The sequence below is a fragment of the Microtus pennsylvanicus genome, chromosome 15 (assembly GCF_037038515.1).
Source record: "Microtus pennsylvanicus isolate mMicPen1 chromosome 15, mMicPen1.hap1, whole genome shotgun sequence".
Lineage (NCBI taxonomy): Eukaryota > Metazoa > Chordata > Mammalia > Rodentia > Cricetidae > Microtus > Microtus pennsylvanicus.
Window position 1 is genome coordinate 3,682,556 of NC_134593.1, and position 25,682 is coordinate 3,708,237.

Consider the following 25,682-nt stretch of genomic DNA (forward strand, 5'->3'; position numbering starts at 1 on the left):
GTTGTGTCCTGCAGAATGTCTCGCAGACTCTTTCATGAATCAGGAACCCCGAAAGATCATCTCACCTTAGGCAAGTTCAGTAGTCCTCTCTCTGGGGGTTCTCTGTGTCCAGTGTATGCAATAGTCCAGGCAAGAGCAGTTTCTTGCCCAAATGGCTATCAAACTCCATAAGGTGCCTCTTCGATGCCCATCTTCCTCTTGAAGTACATTGGTGCTGCCAGGAGCAGAGTGTCTCATTGTCATGAAAAGTCCTCAGTTATTAAAACATTAAATGTCCTATTCTGTAATCTTTGAAAGACATGAAGAATGTCTATCTAAAATATATCTCTATATATCTAGAAAATCCAACTAACATGACTACAAGCTTTACTATTATCCATTAACAACCTATATTTCTTAATTATACAGTACATATTTAAATGAACTACACAATCAAAATACATTAATCAAAATCAGAAACACTTATAACAAAATTGACCTTAAATCTCTATAAATAAAGCAAAATCTATACTAATGCAAATTATTCATATCTATATCATATCCCCCTTTAAATGTAAAAGAACATTTATAAACTATATTGGGGAACATGGGCGCAGTTTTTTCTCTCCAAACTGCTTCCTGCTGAATGGGGGCGCTGTTAATCAGATCATTTAGGGTGTAACCTGTGTGCCAGGTTTATCTCAGTTGGCAGTTGAGTGAAGTAATTTTTTGAGGGTGTTCACAGGAACCTTTCGGGAGGTCGTGGTCTATCATACCATATCGGGATAGATGCAATCCACAGGATCTGGTCCTCTGTGAAAACAAAAGAAGACCTTCTCCAAAGCATCATATCCTTAGACCCAAATTCTGAAATCATACCCTCATGATATCCGTTCTGGTTCCACTTGGCAGCCCATATAATGAAATGTCTCTCTGTACTTAGCTCCTTTACAGTCAAAAATTTTAAAGAAAACACAATGTACATAATCCAGACTCTGTGAATTTTCCATTTTTACGTGGCTTATTTTTACTCTATCACTTTACTTTATTCTGTCTCCTTCCCTTCTAACTTTTCACTCCCCATCTCCCCTTACCCCCATCCCACCCCACCCCCAAGATCCCAATTTTCTCCCCGGCAATTTGTCTACTTCCCTTAGCCAAGAGGATAACTATATGTTTTTCCTTGGGTTCACCTTCTTACTTAGCTTCTTTAGGTTCGCCTATTGTAGACTCCGTGACCCTTATTTATGGCTAGAAACCAATTATGAGTGAGTACATCCCATGTTCATCTTTTTGGGTCTGGGATACCTCACTCAGAATAGTGTTTTCTATTTCCATCCATTTGCATGCAAAATTCGAGAAGTCATTGTTTTTTACCGCAGCGTAGTACTCTATTGTGTATATATTCTATACTTTCTTCATCCATTCTTCCATTGAAGGGCATCTAGGTTGTTTCCAGGTTCTGGCTATTACAAATAATACTGCTATGAACATAGCTAAACAAATGCTTTTGTCATATGATAGGGCATCTCTTGGGTATATTCCCAAGAGTGGTATTGCTGGGTCCAGGGGTAGGTTGGTCCCAAATTTCCTGAGAAACCGAAACACTGACTTCCACAGTGGTTGCACAAGATTGCATTCCCACCAGCAATGGATGAGGGTTTCCCTTCCTCCACAGCCTCTCCAGCAAAGGTTATCCTTGGTGTTTTTGACTTTAGCCATTCTGACAGGTGTAAGATGATATCTCAAAGTTGTTTTGATTTGCATTTCCCTGATTGCTAAGGAAGTTGAGCACGACATTAAGTGTCTTTTGGCCATTTGAACTTCTTCTGTTGAGAATTCTCTGTTCAGTTCAGTGCCCCATTTTTTAATTGGGTTAATTAGCATTTTAAGTCTAGTTTCTTGAGTTCTCTATATATTTTGGAGATCAGACCTTTGTCTGTTGCGGGGTTGGTGAAGATCTTCTCCCAGTCAGTAGGTTGCCTTTATGTCTTAGTGACAGTGTCCTTTGCTTTACAGAAGCTTCTCAGTTTTAGTAGGTCCCATTTATTCAATGTTGCCTTAATGTCTGTGCTTCTGGGGTTATACATTTGAAATGATCATATGGTTTTTTTCTTTCAGTTTATTTATATGCTGGATTACATTGATAGATTTCATATGTTGAACCAGCCCTGCATCTCAGGAATGAAGCCTACTTGATCATAATGGATAATTTTTCTAATGTGTTCTTGGATTCGGTTTGCCAGTATTTTGTTGAGGATTTTTGCGTCGATATTCATGAGTGAGATTGGCCTGTAATTCTCTTTCCTGGTTGAGTCTTTGTGTGGTTTTGGTATCAGAGTAACTGTAGCTTCATAAAAGGAATTTGGTAATGACCCTTCTGTTTCTATATTGTAGAATACATTAAGGAATATAGGTATTAGCTCTTCTTGGAAGTTCTGGTAGAATTCCGCATTGAAACCATCTGGTCCTGGGCTTTTTTTGGTAGGGAGGTTTTTGATAACAGCTTCTAATTCTTCGCGACCAACAGGTCTGTTTAGATTGTTCACCTGGTCCTGGTGTAACTTTGGTATATGGTATTTATCTAAAAAAATGTCCATTTCTTTTACATTTTCCAGTTTTGTGGCATACAGGCTTTTGTAATAAGATCTAATGATTCTCTGAATTTCCTCTGTGTCTGTGGTTATGTCCCCCTTTTCATTCCTGATCTTATTAATTTGCGTATTCTCCCTCTGCCGTTTGATTAGTTTGGATAGGGGTTTATCAATCTTGTTGATTTTCTCCAGGAACCAGCTTTTTGTTTCATTGATTCTTTGGATTGTTTTCTGTGTTTCTATTTTGTTGATTTCCGCCCTCAGTTTGATTATTTCCAGTCTTCTACTCCTCCTAGGTGAGTCTGCTTCTTTTTTTTCTAGAGCTTTCAGGTGGGCTGTTAAGTCTCCAATGTGAGCTTTCTCTGTTTTCTTTAAGTGGGCACTTAGTGCGATGAACTTTCCTCTTAGCACTGCTTTCATAGTATCCCGTAAGTTCGAGTATGTTGTTTCTTTATTTTCATTGAATTCAAGGAAGACTTTAATTTCTTTCTTTATTTCTTCCTTAATCCAGGTATGGTTCAGTAGTTGACTGTTCAGTTTCCATGAGTTTGTAGGCTTTCTGGGGGTAGCATTGTTGTTGAATTCTAATTTTAATCCATGGTGATCTGATAAGACACAGGTGGTTAGTAATATTTTTTTGTAACTGTGTAAGTTAGCTTTGTTATTGAGTATGTGGTCAATTTTCGAGAAGGTTCCATGAGCTGCAGAGAAGAAGGTATATTCTCTCCTATTTGAGTGGAATAATCTATAGATGTCTGTTAAGTCCATTTGCTTCATTACCTCCATTAATTCTCTAATTTCCCTATTAGGTTTCTGTTTGATTGACCTGTCCATTGGTGAGAGAGGAGTGTTGAAGTCTCCTACTATTAGTGTGTGTGGTTTGATGGCTGCCTTGAGTTTTAGTAATGTTTCTTTTACGTACGTGGGAGCTTTTATATTAGGGGCGTAGATATTCAGGATTGAGACTTCATCCTGATGAATTGTTCCTGTTATGAGTATAAAATGTCCCTCTCCATCTCTTCTGATTGATTTAAGTTTGAAGTCAACTTTGTTAGAAATTAGTATGGCCACACCTGCTTGTTTCTTAGGTCCATTTGCTTGATAAGCCTTTTCCCAGCCCTTTACTCTGAGTAGGTGCCTGTCTTTGTGGTTGAGGTGTGTTTCTTGTAAACAGCAGAATGTTGGATCCTGTTTTCTTATCCAATCTCTTAGCCTGTGCCTTTTCATAGGTGAGTTGAGCCCATTGACATTAAGTGATATTAATGACCAGTGGTTGTTAACTCCGGTCACTTTTTTAGTAGTAGGGTTTGTGTGTTTCCCTTCTTTGAGTTGCGCTGGTGAAGAATCTCTAGATGACTGAGTTATTGTGGGCATTGTTGGACTCCTTGGTTAGTGATTTTCCTTCTATTATTTTCTGTAAGGCTGGATTTGTGGCTACGTATTGTTTAAATTTGTTTTTATCCTGGAAATTTTTGTTTTCTCCATTTATAGTGAACGAAAGCTTGGCTGGATATAGTAGTCTGGGCTTGCATCCATGATCTCTTAGTTTTTGCAGTACATCTATCCAGGACCTTCTGGCTTTCATGGTTTCCATAGAGAAGTCAGGTGTAAGTCTGATAGGTTTACCTTTATAAGTAATTTGGCCTTTTTCCTTTGTGGCTCTTAATATTCTTTCTTTATTCTGTATATTTTGTGTTTTGATTATTATATGGTGAGGGGATGTTTCTTTTTGATCCAGCCTATTTGGTGTTCTGTATGCTTCTTGAACCTTCATAGGTACATCTTTCTTCAGGTTGGGAAAGTTTTCTTCTATAATTTTATTAAGTATATTTTCTGGACCGTTGAGCTGCACTTCTTCTCCTTCTTCTACTCCAATTATTCTTAGGTTTGGCCTTTTTATTGTGTCCCAGATTTCCTGAATGTTTTGTGATGAGAATTTGTTGGTTTTGCTGTTTTCTTTGATCAGTGTGTTTATTTTCTCTATGGTATCTTCAGTGTCTGACATTCTTTCTTCTATCTCTTGTAATCTGTTGTTAGTACTTGTCTCTGTAGTTCCTGTTCGTTTACCCAGATTTTCCATCTCCATTCTTCCCTCGGTTTGTGCTTTCTTCATTGCTTCCATTTCATTCTCCAAGTCTTGAACCGCTTCCCTAACCTGTTTGATTGCTTTTTCTTGTTTCTCTTGGTTTTCTTGCGTGTCTTTGAGCGATTTATTCATTTCCTCTACCTTTTTGTTTGTAATCTCTAATTGTTTATGGCAGTTTTTCACGTCCTGTTTAAGGTCCTCTATTATTTTCATATAGTTCACTTTTGAGTCGATTTCATCTATTTCTTCTGGAGTAGGGTGTACAATTCTTATTTCGGGATCCCTGGATTCTGGTGGTGTCATGTTGCCTTTCAGGTTGTTGGAAGAATTCTTGGATTGGCGCCTTCCCATCTCTTCCTTCAAATGGAGCCAGGAGAGGCCTGGTGTGTTGGTCCAGTCTTTGCTGTGATTGACTCTCTGGGTATATCTCTTCAGTGTAGAAGCAGGAACCTTTCCTGTCCAGATGGGATTCCTCAGCAACTAAACAGGGCCGCCGGTAGCCCAGTGCTCCAGGGCCAAAAGGATGAATGGAGCAAGGGGGGGATGGCGGTATCCAGAAGAGCACAGGAAGCCTGCTGCAAGAGCTGAAGGTGCCCAGGCTCCCTAACAGGGGACCCTGAGGCCTGCCCGGTAGGCAGGCACTCACCACTCTGGGTGGGTAGCCTTAGTGTAGGAGCTTAAAACTGTTCTTGAGCACTGATCCTAGCATACAGCAGGGCAGGGTTGGGGAGGGGTGCTGGGGGGCTGCGTTGTGCAAAAGAAAGACAGCCCTGCAGAAGAAGCTGGGGGAGGGGGGTTTGTGCTCTCTTCCGGGACAGTCCGCCCCTGGATAGCACACACTCACCCCGTCCAGATGGGATTCCTCAGCAACTAAACAGGGCCGCCGGTAGCCCAATCGGTGGCACACACCTTTAACCCTACCTCTGGAGAAGCAGAGGCAGGCGGATCTCTGAGACTGACGCCAGCTGGGGTTACAAAGTGCCCCAGCCCAGCCCACCCTGGACCACAGACATGGCTGAAGTCTGGAGGTGCTCAGCAGTTGTAAACACACACTGCTCTTGTAGAGGAGCCCAGTGTTGTTCCCAGCATCTATGTTGGGTAGTTTACAACCATTTGCAACTCCAGCTCCAAGACATCCTGTGCCCTCTTCTCCCCAACTCCTACGTTAAAACCTTTTAAAGATAAGACTATTACATTATCAGGAAAACAAACGATTCTATCGATCAACATTTATTAGGGCCTCTTGCTATGTTTATGCTATTATTTCAATTTTGTTCTGCTAAATTTTTAAGAATATAACCAGAACATATCTGATATCTACGGGGACTTCTTTAATAATCTTAGAATGTGCTAACATGTTCCACTGTCTCAGTCCATAGCATGTTTTAAAATGTGTAAAGGCTGGTGCCTGTGACGACCGTGAAGTTCCAATGCTATCTCTGTCTTAACCTGGGGAACAGAAATCCCCTAATGTACCGTGCATGCTCCCCTCACTTCCACAGTATGTAGAGTGTGCCTAGCAATGTGGGCCTCGCCCTTAAGATACTCAGATTCAGCCAACAAGCCTCCTAGTCAGCAGCTACTATGGGTAACTGGAATATAATGGCCTAACACTTACATGTGTAAATGGTCACACAAAGCATTTACTCATACTGCCTACAAGTGTTAAAACAGATGAACAAAGCGGGACCAGATGGTGTGGCCCTGTACGTACATATTTAGGAGGCTGTGGCAAGAGATGCCTCAAGTTCAAGGCCCGCATGAGCTAAACAGTGAGACCTGTCGCCCCAAAGTGGGAGAGAGAAGGAAACAAAGAAAGAGGAACAAACTGATACCCATACTGGAAAGCTGTCCCTTTGTTTTTTGGGGTACTCCTGGCAGAGCTCATTAGTACATCAAAAATGATTTTTTTTCTATTTTGCATCACTTTGTTTTTCCTAAGAATTAACTAGCATGAACATTTTTTTCTATCTAGATATAAGCAGTGACAAGACTTTATCCTATACAATTAAGGACAAGAGCCTTACAGTACTAACTCTGATGGCTCAGCAAGTTTGTATATGGTTTCTGGGTCATTTAAGAAGTATAAATAGTATTGTGGTTTGTGGACAGCCACCACTAGCAGTGCCATTTGCATAGGCTAGAGTATATACAGTGTTCTCTGAAGCTAGGTGACCGTACTCCTAAACTGTCTCCCATCTTCCTCCAGCCTCAAAAGTAGCATTTGATAGAAAGTAAATATTTTGGTATAATTAGCAACCTAAAGGATTGGTACCTAATGGCTTCTGTTTCTTGAAGAAATAACTGTGTTTTAAGAAGAACAGTAAGGAAACACTTCCCATTCCTTTTTTTTTTTAACTGGGAGGGAACACGTGGAGGTCCGAGGACAGTTTTAACTTGGAGGGAACACGTGGAGGTCCGAGGAGTTTTTTTTAACTGGGAGGAGCACGTTGCGTGTGCACGTGGAGGTCCGAGGACAGTTTTTTTTTTAACTGGGAGGGAACACGTGGAGGTCCGAGGACAGTTTTTTTTAATTGGGAGGAGCACGTGGCGTGTGCACGTGGAGGTCCGAGGACAGTTTTTTTTAATTGGGAGGAGCACGTGGCGTGTGCACGTGGAGGTCCGAGGACAGTTTTTTTTAATTGGGAGGAGCATGTGGCGTGTGCACGTGGAGGTCCGAGGACAGTTTTTTTTAATTGGGAGGAGCACGTGGCGCGTGCACGTGGAGGTCCGAGGACAGTTTTTTTTAACTGGGAGGAGCACGTGGCGCGTGCACGTGGAGGTCCGAGGACAGTTCGCAGCAGTTGTTTCTCTCCTTCCACCTTGAGAATCCTGAGGATCAGACTTAAGTCTTCAGTCTTGGTGACACGTTCCTTTACCCACTGAGCCATCTCACTGGCCCAAGAATAATTGACATTGATAACACTATTTGAGGAGAGAGAACCACCAAGCTGGGGTAATCCAGTTCTTGGAGGAATTGCCAGCAATTGGAACCTTACTGGAGAGCAAATACTTTCTTACTTCTATTCAGGGTCATCATATATATTTTTTTCATTGATTTTTATTGAGCTCTACATTTTTCTCTGCTCCTTCTCCTGCCTCTCCCCTCCCCTTCAACCCTCTCCCAATTTACTCAGGAGATCTTTTCTTTTTCTACTTCCCATGTACATTAAATATATGTAAGTCTCCCTTTATTTCTTCCTTGACCCATTGATGATTCAGGTGAGCATTGTTTAATTTCCATGTGTTTGTGAGCTTTCTAAAATTAGTATTGCTGTTGACTTCTAGTTTTAAAGCATGGTGATCTGATAAGGTACATTGGGTTATTCCAATTTTTATGTATTTGTTGAAGTTTGTTTTGTTATCTAGTATGTGGTCAGTTTTTGAGAAGGTTCCATGTGGTGCTGAGAAGAAGGTATATTCTTTTATGTTGGTTGGAATATTTATAGATGTCTGTTAAGCCCATCTGAGTCATAACATGTTAGTTCTCTTATTTCTCTGTTCATTTTTGTCTGACTGACCTGTCCAGTGGTGAGAGTGGAGTGTTGAAGTCTCCCACTATTAGTGTGTGGTGTTTAATGTATGATTTAAGCTTTAGAAGTGTTTCTTTGACATATGAGGGTGCCCTTGTATTGGGGGCATAGATGTTCAGTATTGAGATTGAGATTTCCTCTTGATGGATTTTTCCTGTGACTAATATGAGATGACCTTCTTTGTCTCTTTTGACTGATTTTAGCTTGAAGTTTATTTTGTTAGATATTAGAGTAGCTACACCCACTTGTTTCTTAGGTCCATTTAATTAGAATATTTTTTACCAACCCTTTACTCTGAGACAATGTCTGTCTTTGAGGTTGAGAAATTAAAGACTTCCTAAAATTCAATGAAAATGACCACACAACATACCCAAATTTTATGGGACACAGTGAAAGCAGTGTTTAGAGGAAAGTTCATAGCACTAAATGCCTAGATAAAGAAGCTGGGAAAATCCCACACTAGTGAATTTACAGAACATTTGAAAACTTTAGAACAAAAAGAAGCAAACTCACCTAAGAGAACCAGATGGAAGGAAATAATCAAATTGAGAGCTGAAATCAACAAAATAGAAACAAAACAATACAAAGGATCAATGAGACAAAGAGTTGGTTCTTGGAGAAATCAACAAAATAGACAAACCCTTATCCAAACTAACCAAAAGGCAGAGAGAGAACATCCAAATTAACAAAATCAGAAATGAAAAGGGGGACATAAGGGACATAACAACAGACACGGAGGAAATACAGAGAATCATCAGGTCATATTTTGAAAACCTGTACTCCACAAAATTGAAAAACTTAAAGGAAATGGACAACTTTCTAGATAAATATCACTTACCATAATTAAATCAAGACCATATAAGCAAATTAAACAGACCTATAACTGCTGAAGAAATGAAACAGTCATCAAAAGTCTTCCAACCAGAAAAAAAAAAAAGCCCAGGACCAGATTGTTTCAGCTCAGAATTCTACAAGACTTTCAAAGAAGAACTAATACCAGTACCCCTCAAATTATTCCACACAACAGAAACAGAAGGAACATTGTCAAACTCTTTTTATGAGGCTACAATTACCCTGATACCCAAACCACAGAAAGAGATTACTAAGAAAGAGAATTACAAACCAATCTCACTCATGAACATACAGCATACAAAAATACTAAAAATACTGGCAAATCGAATCCAAGAACACATGAGAACCATTATCTACCATGATCAAGTCAGTTTCATCCCACAGATGCAGGGATGGTTCAACATACGAAAATCTGTCAACGTAATCCACCATGTAAACAAACTGAAAAATAAAAACATTAGATGCCATAAAAGCTTTTGACAAAATACAACATCCCTTCATGATAAAGGTCTTGGAGAGAGCAGGAATATAAATAACATACCTAAACATAATAAAGGCAATATACAACAAGCCAACAGCCAACATCAAACTAAATGGAGAGAAATTCTCTGTGATGTATTTTTAATGTGGTTCTGTTCTTCTTCGCCTCCTGGAAGACATTGAGAAGCCTGAATTATGGATAGACTTAGTTCTCATTGTTCTCTCTTGGTTTATGAAACAAGCTCTCACTCTGTAGCCAAGACTGGCCATGAAGTCACCAGGGAGCCCAAGCTGTCCTCATTCATGTCAGTCCTCCTGTCTCAGTCTTTAGGTACTGAGACATAGGTGTGCACCTCCATACCTGGCTTAACGAAGTGTCTTTTGTCCAGGAATACCCATGTTCTCCTAGAAGAGGATGTCCCTATTTTTTAACATTTCTTGGTCACTTCTTAAATGAGATGAAGAAATATCACATGAGAAATTCCAGAAAAGATACCCTACTTTGGCTTGGGAAGTTGATCCCTTTCAGTTAAGTGTTGCAAGGAGCAGCTTGTTCATTCCTGGCCACCCAACTAGCTTAGCCCCGAAATAACCACACAGAAACTGTATTAATTATATCACTGCTTAGCCCATTAGCTCTAGCTTCATGTTGGCTAACACATCTTAATTTAACCCATTTCTATTAATCTGAGTATTACCACATGACAGTGACTTATCGGCAAAGATTCCGCATGTCTGTGTCCAGCAGCTCCATGGCTTCCCTCTGACTCTGCCTCCTTTCTCCCAGCATGCCATTTAGTTTTCCCTGCCTACCTAAACTCTGCCCTATCAACAGGCCAAGGCAGTTTCTTTATTCATTAACCAATAAAAGCAACACATAGACAGAAGTACCTCCCACCCCAGTTCAGTTTTATGCCAAGAGGAAACATAATGGGCATTCTATAGCTAGATTTCTTTCTAGTGAATAATAACGAGATTTTCCTGCCCTTTCTCACGAATGGATTCTAGTGCTAAAAACCTACTTTTCTCTTGGCATCACTTAGTTTGGTGGAATCAGAAGTGTTTGTTTATTATTATTATTATTATTTAACATAGAGTCTATTTTTCAATAACCTAGGCTGACCTAAAACTCAGTGTGTATCCTCCAGCAATCCTTTTTTTTTAACATTTCTACTATTTATTATATAATTGATACAATTCCCATGAACTTGATATTTAGGCAAAGCTCCTATTTAAATCTGTTTCATATTTGTTTATCTCACCCAAATAAGCATGTTGTTGTTGTATATCTGAAACTCACATGAACAACAGAAAATGAGTCTATTTGTGTACATTGTCCCCAAAATTTCTAAGTAGTCTAATTTTTTTTAATTTTTTAATTTATTTATTTATTAAAGATTTATTTATTTATTAAAGGGGCCTCCTCCCCGCCACCGCCTCCCATTTCCCTCCCCCTCCCCCAATCAAGTCCCCCTCCCTCATCAGCCCGAAGAGCAATCAGGGTTCCCTGACCTGTGGGAAGTTCAAGGACCACCCACCTCCATCCAGGTCTATTAAGGTGAGCATCCAAACTGCCTACAGCAATCCTTCTTCCCTAGCATCTTGAGTCCTAGGATTACAGGCATGAGCTGCTACCCCTTCACCTCAATTAGATTTAAGGAATGTTTGATATATGCAGAGTCAGCCATATGAGAAGGCTGCACACACCACTGCACAGTTATTAGAGTGGGTGAGTGATATTCATAGCAATATGAAGAAATTTCAAAATTCCTAAAAGTGAGCTTAGGTCGTAAGCCAGATATACAGAATAATAAGTACATTTACTCAAATTTAGGGCAAACTCTGATTTGTTTTGCATGTTGCAGGTTTTGTTTTCAATCTCTGTTGTGTGCATGGATGTTGGTCCTGACCTTCCTCTACCTTGTTTAAAGCAGGTATCTTGTTCATTGAGACTTATTCCAGGATAGCTGGCCCTGTAGCATCCAAAGAGTCTGCCCTTTTCACTTCCCATCCCATGCTATTGGGCCAGCCTGTTGGTGCCTTTGCCCGTTTAAAGGTGGAGAAAAGGACCCACTCTACAGAATGCACTCGGGACTGCCGCATGAGCTTCTATACAGCATGCTGTGCACACAGGAAGGAAGGAAACTTGTGTACTGCGTCCGGCTTCACATTGATTCTGAAGACCCTAACTCAAACTTTCAAGCTTGTGCAGCAAGTGTTTTACCCACAGACTCATCCTCCTGGCCCCAAACAGTATTGATTTACAGTGATAGAATCTAGAATTGTCGGGTACACGAGGAGGGGGATTGACCCCCCAAAGTCAAACCAGAAACAAACTTTATTCCAGGAAAAAAATATAAAATTAAAAAATAAATCTCCATGGGTCATAAAAAGCTTATCTGGCTGAGACTACAGCCAGAGAGATGGACTTGTAAGGCTATGGCAAAGGCCGGTTTCTGAACTCCTCCTTTTATAGCAAGCATTAGGCAATAACAAAAGAACTTTTACAATCTCAAGGTAAAACTCAGATACAAATTGCCCTTCTTTGCAATTTCCATTAACAGAGCTTTTCAGTTAAACTAGTGTTTGTATTTAGTCCACTGTTGTTCCCTGGCGTTCCTTGACAGTGTTTGCCAAGGCTCTGTACCTCCCCTGACACTGCCAGTTTCGCATAGCAGGGAAGGGTATGGGACAATAGACAACTAAAAAGTCAGAAGTCGTGTACATGCATCATTTAAAAGTTGCCTCAGCTCATGTCAATTTCTGACCATGAGTGGCCGGGGGAGGTGAGTATCTAAAAGCTGATCCTCAGTTTGCTGAGCGACCCTAAGCCTGCAGAGGGCCACTTCAGCCTTGCAAATAGAGCTATGGGTTATAAAGTGGAGTAATTCACGGTTAATAGTTAATCCTTAAGCTGCTGACAGTCTGTTCTCATTCTCCTAGGCTTAGCACTTTATATTTCTTTATTTCTATATTCTTTCTGGAATCTATATTTTTATATTCTTATCCTTGGACTCGCCTTTTGGTTCTTCTTTTTATTTGAACAGGAGTTTGGCTCTAAAGGACACAAAGAAATTTCCTGAGTGGTGAAAATCTTTACAGCACTGGGTACAGGCCTTTCTGCAGTTCCATGCCTGCCAGTGTGACAGCCATGTGGCCACCTGTAACCCTAATGCAGCCAAATCATTCAGTAGTTAAGCTTTATGGTTCTAGATCTTGATATGCAGGTAGACTACACATAATAAGAGCCTTAAAAGTTTTTGTCTTTAAGATTCTCTTTGAGGGATCAATTAAAGACGCCACAAGTAGCTAAAGAGGGGTTAGAAATCTGAGGGTTAAAACATGAGGGGTAAGAAATCTACTCAAAACGGGACTTGTCTGTCCATGTTTCCTTATTCTAATCTCCTCAGTCTTCCTGTTCTCCTTGTTCTACATTTGTTCTTAGTTCTACACCGTTCTTCCTTGTCCTCCTCATTACAAATGTTCCCGGTCATGTATATCCTTAAAACCAGTAATTCCCCGGCCCTAGCAGGTTCCAGGGCCAGAATTCTTGCACCCCATAGAAAATCAGATAAGAGTTCACACACACACACACACACACATACACACACACACACACACACACCTGTGGGAGTAGCTAGTACCTAGCTGTCCAGTGTACTCCTTATGGAGAAAGGTAGTTAAGAAAGGGACTAAATCGCTGGGCTGTGGTGGCGCACGCCTTTAATCCCAGCACTCTGGAGGCAGAGGCAGGCGGATCTCTGTGAGTTCGAGGCCAGCCTGGTCTACAAGAGCTAGTTCCAGGACAGGCACCAAAGCTACAGAGAAACCCTGTCTTGAAAAACCAAAAAAAGAAAAAAGAAAGAAAGGGACTAAATCATCAGGGAATTCTACACTACATTTTTAGATGGTAGATAAAGTTTAATTTCAGTAACATTGTGACTAGGGCACGGAGTGTATTTTAAATCAGCACACCTGCTTCTTTTCTCCCAGGATGCATAGAATCAGGTAACCAAGCCTGGCTCGTCATCCTGATCATGTTATACCACCTTTCTTAGGGAGTTTTAGCAATTTAGTCAAACTTAGTTATCAGGGTTAGGGGAATTTCAGTTTTAATTAACTAATGCTTAATCAAAACCTGTTATGTTGTGATCACACAAATGGCAATAATATTGCTTGAGTAGTGACCTGAAATTTGCATTTCCTATTTCTTTCTCATTCATTCTGTCCCAAAGACCTGCCTTTCCCATGAGCCCCTAGGCAGGTGACGACCTGTGAATCTCAGTGAGTTTGTTTCTACAGTCATCTAACTGTACCCAACTTGTGGGACCTACGTGGACATTACATGAGGTGGCGTATACAGCACTTAGTATACACCCTTAGCACAATGTGTCACTCACAAGACCATAGTTGCCTCTCATCTTCCCATGCATCAAATCCAAACCTCTGACTTTCAAAGTCTCGAAAAATTGCTGGACTCTAACTGAACTAAGAGATCCTACTGTCTCTGCCTCCTAAATACTGGGATTAAAGGGATTTGGGCATCTATGCTTTTTCCAGCCATCGGCTGCCTGTCAGCCATGTGTCTGACCCCCTCTCCAGCTTAGAACAGCATGGCTCTTTCCTCTCTGTTCTCCAGGCAGATTTGAAGATCTACAGGTTGCCTAGAATTCTTTCAAATTCTAGTAAAAATGTCCTTGAGCTTCAAAAACAAATTTTTAAAAAAGCATTTGAGCTGGACTCTGGTGGCGCATGTCTTTAATCCCAGCACTTGGTAGGCAGAGGTAGTGGATCTGTGAGTTCAAGGCCAGCCTGGTCTACAGAGTGAGTACAGCACAGCCAGAGCTACCCAGAGAAACCCTGTCTTGAAAAACTAAAAAAGAAACAAACATTTGTACTCACTATACTCCAGTTACAGAGCCTACTTTATTTTTGACACAGCCAACCCATCAATCTTGTTGCTAGCCCACAGCCTCTGTCTGCAATTTAACCCTGGATTGTCACATGGCCTCCTTCTCCTCATCGTCTCGGAAACATCACACCTTAACTCTCCTGCTGTCATGCTTGGTCTTGATGTACCACTTCACCATTCCTGAGACATCTACTGACAGAGTGTAGGCCCCATCAAAGCCAGAGTTTGGTCTGTACCATTGACATGTCCATGTTCCATCCCTGACATGAGATAACCTTTTAATAAACACGTATTAAATAAAGGAGCTGAGTCCAAATCAAGGATAAACCATGGTTGGTTTTAGACTTTAATGTAAACATTCCCAACATTCTACTCAGCCTGCTTCTCCTGGAAGACTTTCTGCCTTGAGAACTATAGGAAGGAGCGATGCTCAGGATGATTTCATATACACTGTAAGATTCTCTATTCTCAAAGAAAATTTTCATTGAGTTCCATAAATTAATTAAAGCAGGGATGCCATAAATTAATATGTTCCCTTAATACATTTAGAAAAATTTCCAACTAAAAAGACTTTCTGCATTTTCTTTAGTTAACCAGAAAATTAAATTAACTCGGAGCTCCTCATTCCCCAAAGTCCTTGTTAATTAGGATTGTTCTATAAATCTTCATTATTAGAAGAGTTTGTCATCTGTTTCATTACCCTGTTTATTAGGGCAGTCTGAGCAGGGGCATCTTTGCTCATATCCTGATGTGTGCGTCCTAGTGAGAAGAAGCATTTCCTGTGTCTCATTTCTTCCCTATTCGTTAAGGCACATTTCATGCTATTAGTATAACAACTTGGTTTATTTGTGTCAGTTCCCTGGGTAAAGTAGGAATGATATCATTGCCTATTAAATATAATAACTAAATTCAAATGATGTTCAAGATAAAAGCTTGGATGCTTTGCAGCATTGTGTGTGATAAAGAAAGATTAAAGATTACCTGCAAGTCCATCTGTGAAGGACTGAGAAATAAATGATAATGTGTTTGTTGCAGGGTGGGGCCGCTTGTTCGTCCCAGCTGCCCGGCTAGCTTACACCCGAAATAACCACACAGAAACTGTATTCATTAAAACACTGATTGGCGTATTAGCTCTAACTTCTTATTGGCTAACTCTTACATCTCAGTTTAACCCATTTCTGTTTATCTGTGTAGCCCCACGTGGCAGTGGCTTACCGGGAAAGATTTGGCACGTCTGTCTCTGGTGGCTCCATGATGTCTTTCTCCTACTCCACCTTTCTTCCTCCCAGCATTCAGTTCTGTCTTCCCCACCTACCTAAGTTTTGCCCTATCAACTAGGCCAACGCAGTTTCTTTATTCATTAACCAATAAAAGCAACACATGAACAGAAGGACCTCCTACACCAGTGTGTTTATACAATAGTCTATAATGCAACAGTAAAACATTCTCTGCTTAGTAATTTAGAAAGAGCTTCATGTGTTCAGAGTAGCCTGGATATTATATCTTTTTAAATACCTTCAATGAGGTATCACATATCACACAACTCACTCATTTCAAGTATATATTCTAAGAGCTGTTCTTGTGTTGACAGTTGTGCAATCATTACATTAACCAGTTGTGAATATTTTTATTGCAAAATAAAGATGCTTCATGAACACTTGCGGTCATTCCCAACTTTTCGGTCTTACCCCACATATCTCTATACTCTCAGCCCAGTACTTGTAAGATCATTTGTTTGTTTGTCAACTTCCTGGAGCTAGCTATGTACACTGTCCTGGCCTCAAACACACAGCAATCCGCCTGGCTCTGCCTCCCAAGTACTGGAATCAAAGGCATGTACCACCATGCCTGGCCTTGTAAGCTCTTAAATAGACTATTTCAATTAATCAATTAACTAATGAATTAGTTAATAATAAGAATATTTTATCGGACCATAGAGTCTGACTTATGTGGAGGTCATAGAACAATTTGTAGGAGTCAGCCTTCTATGTCCATTCTGCAGGATGGACGGAGCGCAGGTCATCAGCTTGGTGGCAAGCTCTGTATCTAAAACATCCTGCTGACCCACTCTTTGTTTGGGAGGAGTTTAGTATGTGTTTAATTTTTATGCATATGTGATATACATGTGTGTGCCTGTGGAGGCCAGGAAATCCCCTTAGGCAGTTTTCCTCAGGAGCCATCCATTTTTTATGTGTTTCAGAAATTTATTTTGGTCTTGGCCACTTAAAAGTAACTAATATATCTACCTTGTACCAGCCTATGGTAAAATATCAAAAAGCATTTCTTACCTCTTATCCTGCTACACACCTTTAATCCAAGAATTAGGAGGCAGAGGCAGGGGGATCAAGGCTAGCCAGACCTACATAGTGAGTTATAGGATAGCCAGGGCTGCACAGTGAGACTCTTGGGGGAGTGGGAGTATTTCATCTTATCTTGTTTTATTGTGTATTTTTTGTTGTGTTTTATTTCTGACTGAATTTAGAGTTGCTTGCATGAGTATAGGGTATTCACCAGAGCATGGGTAGTTTGCCTGCAGTTACATACCACTGTAGAAAATGAGTCCCCTCTCTCTGCCTACCAACGCCATTAACCACTACTATAATAGCTCTTTAGAGATAGGGTGTAGCCTCTGATCCCTTCTGCCCTCCAATACTTTATTTTTGTGTGGGTTATTGTTTGTATATTTTGGTTTGGTTTATTGGTTTTATGCTTACGGGGGGAGAGGTTGAGACTGGGTCTCAGTATTATAGTCTTATTTGGACTGGAACTCGAATCCCTCTGTCTCCCAGGTGCTAGGATTAAAGGTATGCATCACCACAACCAGCTTTGTAAATGGAGATTTCTCGCCTGTCTGCCAGTTCCCCAATAACCACTCAAAGGCTTATATTAATTATAAATGCTTGGTCATTGGCTCAGGGTTATTTCTAGTTAACTATTACATTTAAATTAACCCATTTCTATTAATCTATGTATTCCCATGTAGCCGAGGTATTACCCTATTTTCTACATGTCTTGCTTCCTTGGTGACTGGCTGGTGTCTCCAAGACTCTGCCCTTCTTAACCTGTATCTCTTGGATTTCCCACCTGGCTCTGTCCTCCTTTGCCACAGGCCAAAGGAGCTTTATCAACCAATGAGAACAACACATATTCACAGAATACAGAGAGACATCCCACATTATTTCCCCCTTTCTGTCTAATCAACAAGGAAGGTTTTAACTTTATCATTGTAAAATCGCATGTAACAAAACAGTTATCAAGCAAGAATTACAGTTATAATATTTAGTCTATTTATTTATATTTTGCAAAATTAAAGAAAATACTCTATCATCTATCCTATCTTTGTGAGTCCAAGGTTTCATATCTAATTTATATTTTATCATAACTAAGGAAAATTAATTATAGCTATCTAGTCTTCAACTCCATCAAAGACTCCATAAGGATATAATATCACCTGAGTAAACAGAAAATGCAAGCAAGCAACTTCCAAAACTCTAGAAATGACAGAGGTATCTGGCCTAGAGAGTCACCCAAAGTTCTTCTGTAATGTTGGTGTATCAATCTTCAGCCTGCAAACCTTTCAGTGAAGCAGGAAATTTGTAGGACTGTCATGCCTATATTGGCAAAGTTGGCTTCCTCCATGTCCTGGATCTGGCACTTTCTTCTGTGAAACAAGAACCCTGAAGGGCCATCCTGCCTTGTTTTGGCAAAGTTTAGCGGTCATTTTTCTGTGGGCCCTGCATGTCAAGTTTATGTAGCATACAGTCAAGCAGTCCAAGCAAGAGCAGTTTCTTGCCCAAATGGTTAGCCTTGCTACTTTGAAAGCAAACTCCATAACAAGTTTCTTCAATGCCCATCATCCTAATTTGTAATTTGTGCTGCCATGAGCAGATATGTCTCATTGTCAAGAAAAGTCTTAAGTTATTAAAACATTTAAATGCCGGGGCTGGAGAGATGGCTCAGTGGTTAAGAGCACTGACTGCTCTTCCAGAGGTCCTGAGTTCAATTCCCAGCATTCTTAAGACCTTTTCTCGGTAAGTTCTTTCTTAAGGTTTTAAGATCTCCTACCTCTTTGCTCTGAGGTGAGGTAGAAGTTTACAAGTCATTAGCCATGTCTGTCTCCATAGGATGCAAATATGTCACTTCAGAAGTTCAATAAGTCCAATAAGAAAACACTGTACAGTCATTTGCAGATGTCAGATTTCATCATAGTACTCCACAGCTGTCATGGGCCAAGCTTAGAGTCCTGAATGAGGTTCGTCTGTAGGGAGAACTACAGGACGGTTTTTGTTGTTGTTGTTATTGTTATTATTAATATTATGTGTTACTTTTTTAATATATAATTTATAAAACCCAACCTACCCACTCTCTGACCCATCATTAAAATGTCCCTGCATGAAGGCTCAGTTGGTATGCTGCTTGCCTAGAGTTAGATTCCTAGCAACACATAAAACAGGAATGGTGGCACATGTCTATGATCTCAGTACTCAGGAGGCAGGGGAAATCAGTAGTTCAGACTGCTCTAGAACATACTGTCCCTACTCTTCTGCCCATACATTTTGTTGTAGTTGTGTCTTTTGTTAGCTTCTGGGCAGTTGGCAAAAGATAACCAGATTAGGTTATCTGTAACAAACCAACTAAAATCAATAATCTTTGACATGGGCTTGAAGTGTGCCATTGTGATTTTCTGTAGAACGGTGCTCAAGTCTTATTATTTACATTTTAAAATTTGAAGCTCTTTCAGTGGACCCAAGATTTCACTGCCAGCAACCCAACCAGGATTGAGGATTAGTAGGGCTCGTGATCCAGTGCACAGAAATACTTCCTTTTGCTCACAGTTTCTGTTCAGTCATTTGAACTGTCCAAAAGAGAGTGCTGCTACCATTTCCAGTCTCCCCAGGAACATAAGCTATCTGGGTGTGGCTCTTGTAAGACATACACACACCATCTCAATGTTGAAAATTACACAAAGTGTTGCTTTGCACTATGGTTCCCATGGCCTCCGGTACAGAACACAGGCTAATTCTCTGACTAGCAAAACTCCAGGAGTGTCAAGCTTTGCTGGGTGATCTTATGTACTGAGCATTATGAAGAGAAGTTAATCTACCTTTTGCTTTCGTTACAGAAAATGAAGTCACTGCTTTTGCTGTCTTGGATCAAAACCAGAAAGAAATCATTGACACCAATGGAGCTGGAGATGCATTTGTTGGAGGTACAGACTCACTTACTTCATGTTTAACTCAAACATTTTAACCCTTGTCTCTAGCCAAAAGACAAGACTTATTAATTTAACAACCTTTTATCTCTCTTTTTAAGTAATTACCTCCCAGTGCTCCTTCCAACTACTACTATCTTTGTATTGCAAGGAGGTTTTACTGCAGGGATAATATGCTACTGTGCCCTAGTCATTTTCACAAGAGTAGTTGTGTCAGAATTACATAAACGAGTCACAGCAAGTATAATAGATAGTCCATGAGGCCTCAGTGCCTGATAGTGGGTGTGTGTGGTACTTAGGAACAGTAAAGTTTTTCACTAATTTAGGCTCAGTAAGGAACAAATTTGAGCCTGGTATGGTAGCGCACGCCTTTAATCCCAGCATTCAGGAGGTAGAGGCAGGCAGATCTCTGAGTTCAAGACCAGCCAGGGCTACACAGAGAAACCCTGTCTCGAAAAGCAACAAAAAAATCCAAGGAGCAAATTTAATAAGGATGAAATCATTTGGGGAGTAAATACTCAAAAAGGAGATGGGGAAAGGTAGGTTTTTAAGTATAAATTACTCAAAGTGCAGTGTAGTTGAGCCAGGCTGTCTCTAGAAGGCTTTAGAGCCCTGAGTGCCAACCCTGATAAATGAGACAAGGCTCAAAACAGTTTTTTGTTTGTTTGTTTTTTGTTTTTGGATTTTTCGAGACAGGGTTTCTCCGTAGCTTTTGGTTCCTGTCCTGAAACTAACTCTTGTAGACCAGGTTGGCCTCGAACTCACAGAGATCCTCCTGCTTCTGCCTCCTGAGTGCTCAAAACAGTTTTAAGGGCCAGTGGGGATGACTGTTAATGCCTTCCACTGAAGGGTGGCCATGAACCGTGGATGATTGTAATGTAGGTATTGTTTCATTGTAATGGCCTTTTTACCAATGAAAGTATTTCATTTTTCTTTCTCTGAAATTTCTTATACCAGTCATAAAACAGGTACCCCATATCTCACTTCCTCTTCTCTTACCCAATAAGCTTTTATTATTCTTTTCTACTGTATTTATTATGTGTGTGCATATGTTGTACTAACACGAACACACATGTGCATGTAAAGTCAGAGGACAACCTTTGGCGGTCAGTCCTGCTGTCCAGGTCTAAGTGCCAAAGACCCAGCTGGGATGTCAGGCTTCGCAGGGGACCCCTGCACCTTTTGAGCTATCTCAGGCCCCTGTCTTCTTCAGAAAAGTGTGAATAACTGTCAGCATCCCACTGCATGCTTGGTTTGGGTTTCCTGGCACAGAAAGGCTTCGTCCATAATAATATTAGAGTAATCTACAGCTATATTCTTCAGAGCTGTAAATCTTTGAAAGCTAAAAATATTTTATTCAGAATTAAGCCATACTGCATAATACATTAAGGAAACCATAGTGGTTTTCTGATTGAGAATCAGTTAAACCAGGATTTTAAGTCCAGTTGTATCCTGTGCAGATTTTCAAGAACTTTAACTCTTCAAAGCAGTATGGATTCTATTTGACATTTAGTAGGAAGTCTAATGAGGCTCTCACAGATACGAGGGTCACCTAATTATTACCTCTGGCCCTGGTGTTCTGGGCTTCCTAGCCCTGCAACAACAGGGCACACTACAGACAGCTGGTGCCTGCGGTGCCACAGTTCTTAATGAGAATGGAGAGACTGTGAGGGGAAGGGGCTTTTCTTATAAGCCAAGCTGGAACATTCTACTGCGGTGAGAGAACTAGTCCAGAACACTCTGGCACTTCCATTAGGTTGTGCTGCCTGGCGGTTTTGTTGTGGTTCGTTTATATTTTTCTTCGCGGTTTGTTTTTTGGATTTTTTTGGGTTTTGTTTTTTGGTGTTGTTGTTGTTTTGTTTTGGTTTTGGTTTTGGTTTTTTGAGATAGAGTTTCTCTGTGTAGCCCTAGGTGTGGAAATCAATCTGTAGACCAGGCTAGCCTCAAACTCAGAGATCTGCTTGCCTCTGCCTCCTGAGAGCTGGGATTAAAGGCGTGCGCCACCATCACCTGGCTTGTATTTTTTTTTTAAGATTTATTTGTTTGTTTGTCTATCATGTGAAGTGGGCATACCTGTGCTACAGAGTGTGTGTAGACATCAGAGGACAGCTTGTGGGAATCCCCGCATATCTATAGACTTACAGGGATTGAACTCAGATCATCTGGCTTAGGAGCAGGCACCTTTACCTTCCGAGTCATCTCAGGTTCTTACGCCTGTTTTCACACCCTTGTCAGGTTTTCTCTGGGGGCATTGTTGGGTAAATATAAAGGAAAGAAGTCTTGAGGGGCTCTGGTTTGTTTGTTTTGAAATGGTCTCAAGTATCTCAGACAAACCCTGAACTTATCTGTAGTTTGAACTACTGATTCCCCTGCCTCTACCTCCTGAGTACTGAGATTACAGGCATGTGCCACCATGCCTGTTTGGTGTTGCCAGGGCTTTGTGTAAGCTAGGCAAGCAGCATACCAACTGAGCCTTCATACAGAGACATTTTAATGATGGGCCAGAGAGTGGGTAGGCTGGGTTTTATAAATTATATGTGGGGTTTACTTTTTCAGAAAGTAACACTTTAAAACAACAACAACAGCAGCAATAATAATAATAATAAAACGGCTGTTGTGTAGTTCTCCAGTTAAACTGAAAACAGACCGCCTCTCCAATTCCCCAGGGGCTACGTTCCATTGACCCCCTGGAAATAAGAACACCATTCTCAACATCTTTCATTTCTGATTGAACCAGGCTCCAAGCACTGGATTTCACAACACACTGCTAAGATAGAAGTAGACTAAGATAGGCATGGAGGTACACACATAGAAGCTCAGCACTCAGGAGGCTAAGGTGGGCCAACCTGGGCTACATAGTGAAGCCCTATAGAAGAGAAGCCAAGGGGCTAAGGAGATAACCCAACAATTAAGGCTACTTGTTGCTCTTCCAGGGGGTGTGAGTTCAGCTCCCGGCACTCATATTGCTCTTCTCACAGTGTCTGGTCTGGAGCTTCAACTTCCTCTTACATAGGAGGACAGCTTCACACGTGCGCTGCACATACATACAAATAAAATATATAATGGGGGACTAGAAGGCAAGCTGAAGTCAAAGCTATGTCATTGGTAATGCTGGAATTAGCAACCGTTTTTCTGACTATAAACCCACACTGGGGCTTGGGATGGAGCCCAGTAGGTAGAGCACTCAGTTTGTTTGCTTGAAGCCCTTGGTTCAATCCTTACCACCACATAAAATAGGGCTGTGCATGCCTATAATACCAGCACACTGGCAGGGGTGGAAGTGGGAGGTCTCTTCACTACATAATGAGTTCAAGGCCAGTAGGGCTACTTGCTACTCTGTGTTTAAAACAAACTACAAAGGTCTTACTCTGCTGACTGCGCAGTGTTAACACTAGGTCCTAAAATGAAGCAACACCCTAATGTCAGTTATCGGTTGAATGTTCATATTGGCATAGTTAACACATTCTGTGTGTGTGAGTCACACTTTATAATAGTAAAGTAGATAACCTTTATATTCTACCTTAACTAGTTGGGGTCGGGGTAGATTTTGTGAAGGGCTAGGAATCCAGCTCCAAGGCTGTGGGTCAACTAAATAACACTCTACCACTCAGCTACATTCCAAGACCTTATTTTTAGTGTTCTTTGTTTTTGTTACATTTGCTTATTTTCTATTTGTTTGTATGTGTATGGACAACCACATGTCATGGCACAGGTGTGGAGGTCAGAGGGCAGCTTGCAGGAGCTGTGATTTTCTTCCACCATGTGAGTTTTAGGATCAAACTCACGTTATTGGGCTTGGCACCAAATGCTTTACCCACTGATCCATCTCACTAGCCCCAGACCGTGTGGTTTGGAAACTCAGGCTGGGCTTGAACTCACCGTGTAAGCCAAGCTGGCTTCAAACTTGCAGTCCTCCAAGACCGGTTATTTTTAACCCTGTTTTACTAATAAGAAAAGTAAGGCAAAGAGAAAGTAAAGTGCATGCCTGCTGTCTAGTGCTGCACAGCAGCAGGCTCAGCTGCAAACCTCTGCAGTTTGTGTTTAGAGTGGGTGCTCTGACAATTCAGTCACCGCCCTGGATACTTCTGGAAATGGGGTCTGAGAGAGATCTCAGTAAGGGTAAGAGCCACAGGCCAGCCTTCCATCCAAACACTGGCATGCTAAAGAGAATCGGGGGAAAAATGACTTCATTTACTGAAGAGGGCCTTTTGTTATCTGCAAGTGCAGAACGGAAGGCTGTGTGCCGAGCAGCAGCACAGAATGGAGCATAGGAGCAAACAGGGAAGCCAGACCAGAAACCCCTTAATAATCGTGAAGTCCAAACAGGCTGTAGGAAGCAGCTGTTTAATTGCACCAACATAGCTACCTGACAAATGTATCTTAAAACAGAAATGGTTTTATAGCTCAAAAATAAATAAATAAATCCATTGGTTGAAACCCCAGGTTCCCATCTCCTTATCAGCAAGAGCCTTCTTCCTGGGATTAGGAGTAACCCGGCTGTTAAATTCCTATCTTTGACATAAATGGAGAGGCAGTGGCAACTTCTCCATTACTAAATAGTTTCTTTTTCTTTGCTTCATTGCCTGATTAACATATCTCCTTTCTGATTGATGTATTCTATCTTTAGACAGATAATATATTCATCCTGTTACTTTCAAGTATTTCTGTCTTGTGTGACTTTGCATATCTCCATTCCAGTCTGCAAACTATGGTGGTGATTTAACTCTCGGAAGTACAATAATTTTCTCATAAATTTCAAGATTTGTACTAAAGCATCACTCTAGCTACCTTGTGCTAATCAGATAACCCAGTACCAAACTGCTGTGTGTTTCATTTAGCAAGTTAAAAGATATACACTTACATCATGGGATCTCATCTATAATTTGTGAGTACCCCCGGTTTACACGAATTAAATTCACAGTTCCATTGGCCTTGGCAAGCACACCTCCTTGCTCTATTTGGAATGTCTTGTGACCTTTGCTCTTTTCTTTCTCGATGATGAAACCACTCCTTTCACATTCTCCCTCAAGAGCCCAAGTGTCAGGATTGTACCTTTTGAAACAGAGAAATCCTATAATTTCTAACTATGATTTCCTAATTGCCCAGGTCAGAGAAATTTTCTTGTTGTCCTGCTGTTCTCTATCACAGCGGGTCTGTCTTTTCATTTGGAACCTTTGTCACTGCCATAGGAACAAATGGAAACACTGAGAACATTTTGTGACAGGCACTGTCATTGTTCCCAGTGAAAGTCTCTTCCCAGTAAATGAGACTGAGAAGAAAAATCATAACAAATGAAAGGGGACCTAACCAATGTGTTCCCACTGGGCATCAATACCAGCCTGTGTTAATATAATGGAACTTAGTCATATGGTTTATGTCCACTGTGTGGACAGATGGTGTCCAGGTGCCCTTCGGATAAAAGATCAGCATTCTTAGGGTACAAAATGGCACAAGGATGATCAAGAGTCAGCAATAGTTTATAATTGTGTTTGTTTGTTTTGTGTTGGGGGAATTGATTTTGGTTTGGTGAGACAGGGTTTAGTTTTGGTGAGACAGCCTTGGCTGTCCTGGAACTTGGCTGTCCATAGACGAGACTGACCTCGAACTCACAGAGATCCGCCTGCCTCTGCCTCAGCCTTCCAAGTGCTAGGATTAAATGCGTGTGCCACCACCACCCAGCTTAGAGCATTGTATTTTGAGAATTAAAAATCTGTGTTACCTCTGAGTACTTTTGATTCTCAAAATTCACACCATAACTTTAACTAAGGGAATGTATTGCCTAACAGAATACCTATAATAAGTAAAAGACTCTTAAGGCTACTTAGCGACCACGGTGCAAATATCTATTCTGTTTTTCATCTAATAAAATTCCATTGTCTAATTCATATTTAGAAAATTACTTTGATTTTTTTTTTTTTTTTTTTTTTTTTGGTTTTTCGAGACAGGGTTTTTCTGTGGTTTTGGAGCCTGTCCTGGAACTAGCTCTTGTAGACCAGGCTGGTCTCGAACTCACAGAGATCCTCCTGCCTCTGCC

General features: G+C 40.8%; 1 protein-coding gene across 2 annotated transcripts in view; it reads left to right on the plus strand.

Moving 5' to 3' along the window:
• The window catches only part of Adk (adenosine kinase), a 407,022-nt gene that overhangs the window by 363,813 nt on the left and 17,527 nt on the right, over positions 1 to 25,682 (plus strand). For both annotated transcript variants that reach the window (XM_075949366.1, XM_075949365.1), the window contains exon 10: positions 19,559 to 19,645. In XM_075949366.1, coding sequence (XP_075805481.1) covers positions 19,559 to 19,645 — 87 coding nt within the window. The remainder of the gene's footprint in view (positions 1 to 19,558; positions 19,646 to 25,682) is intronic.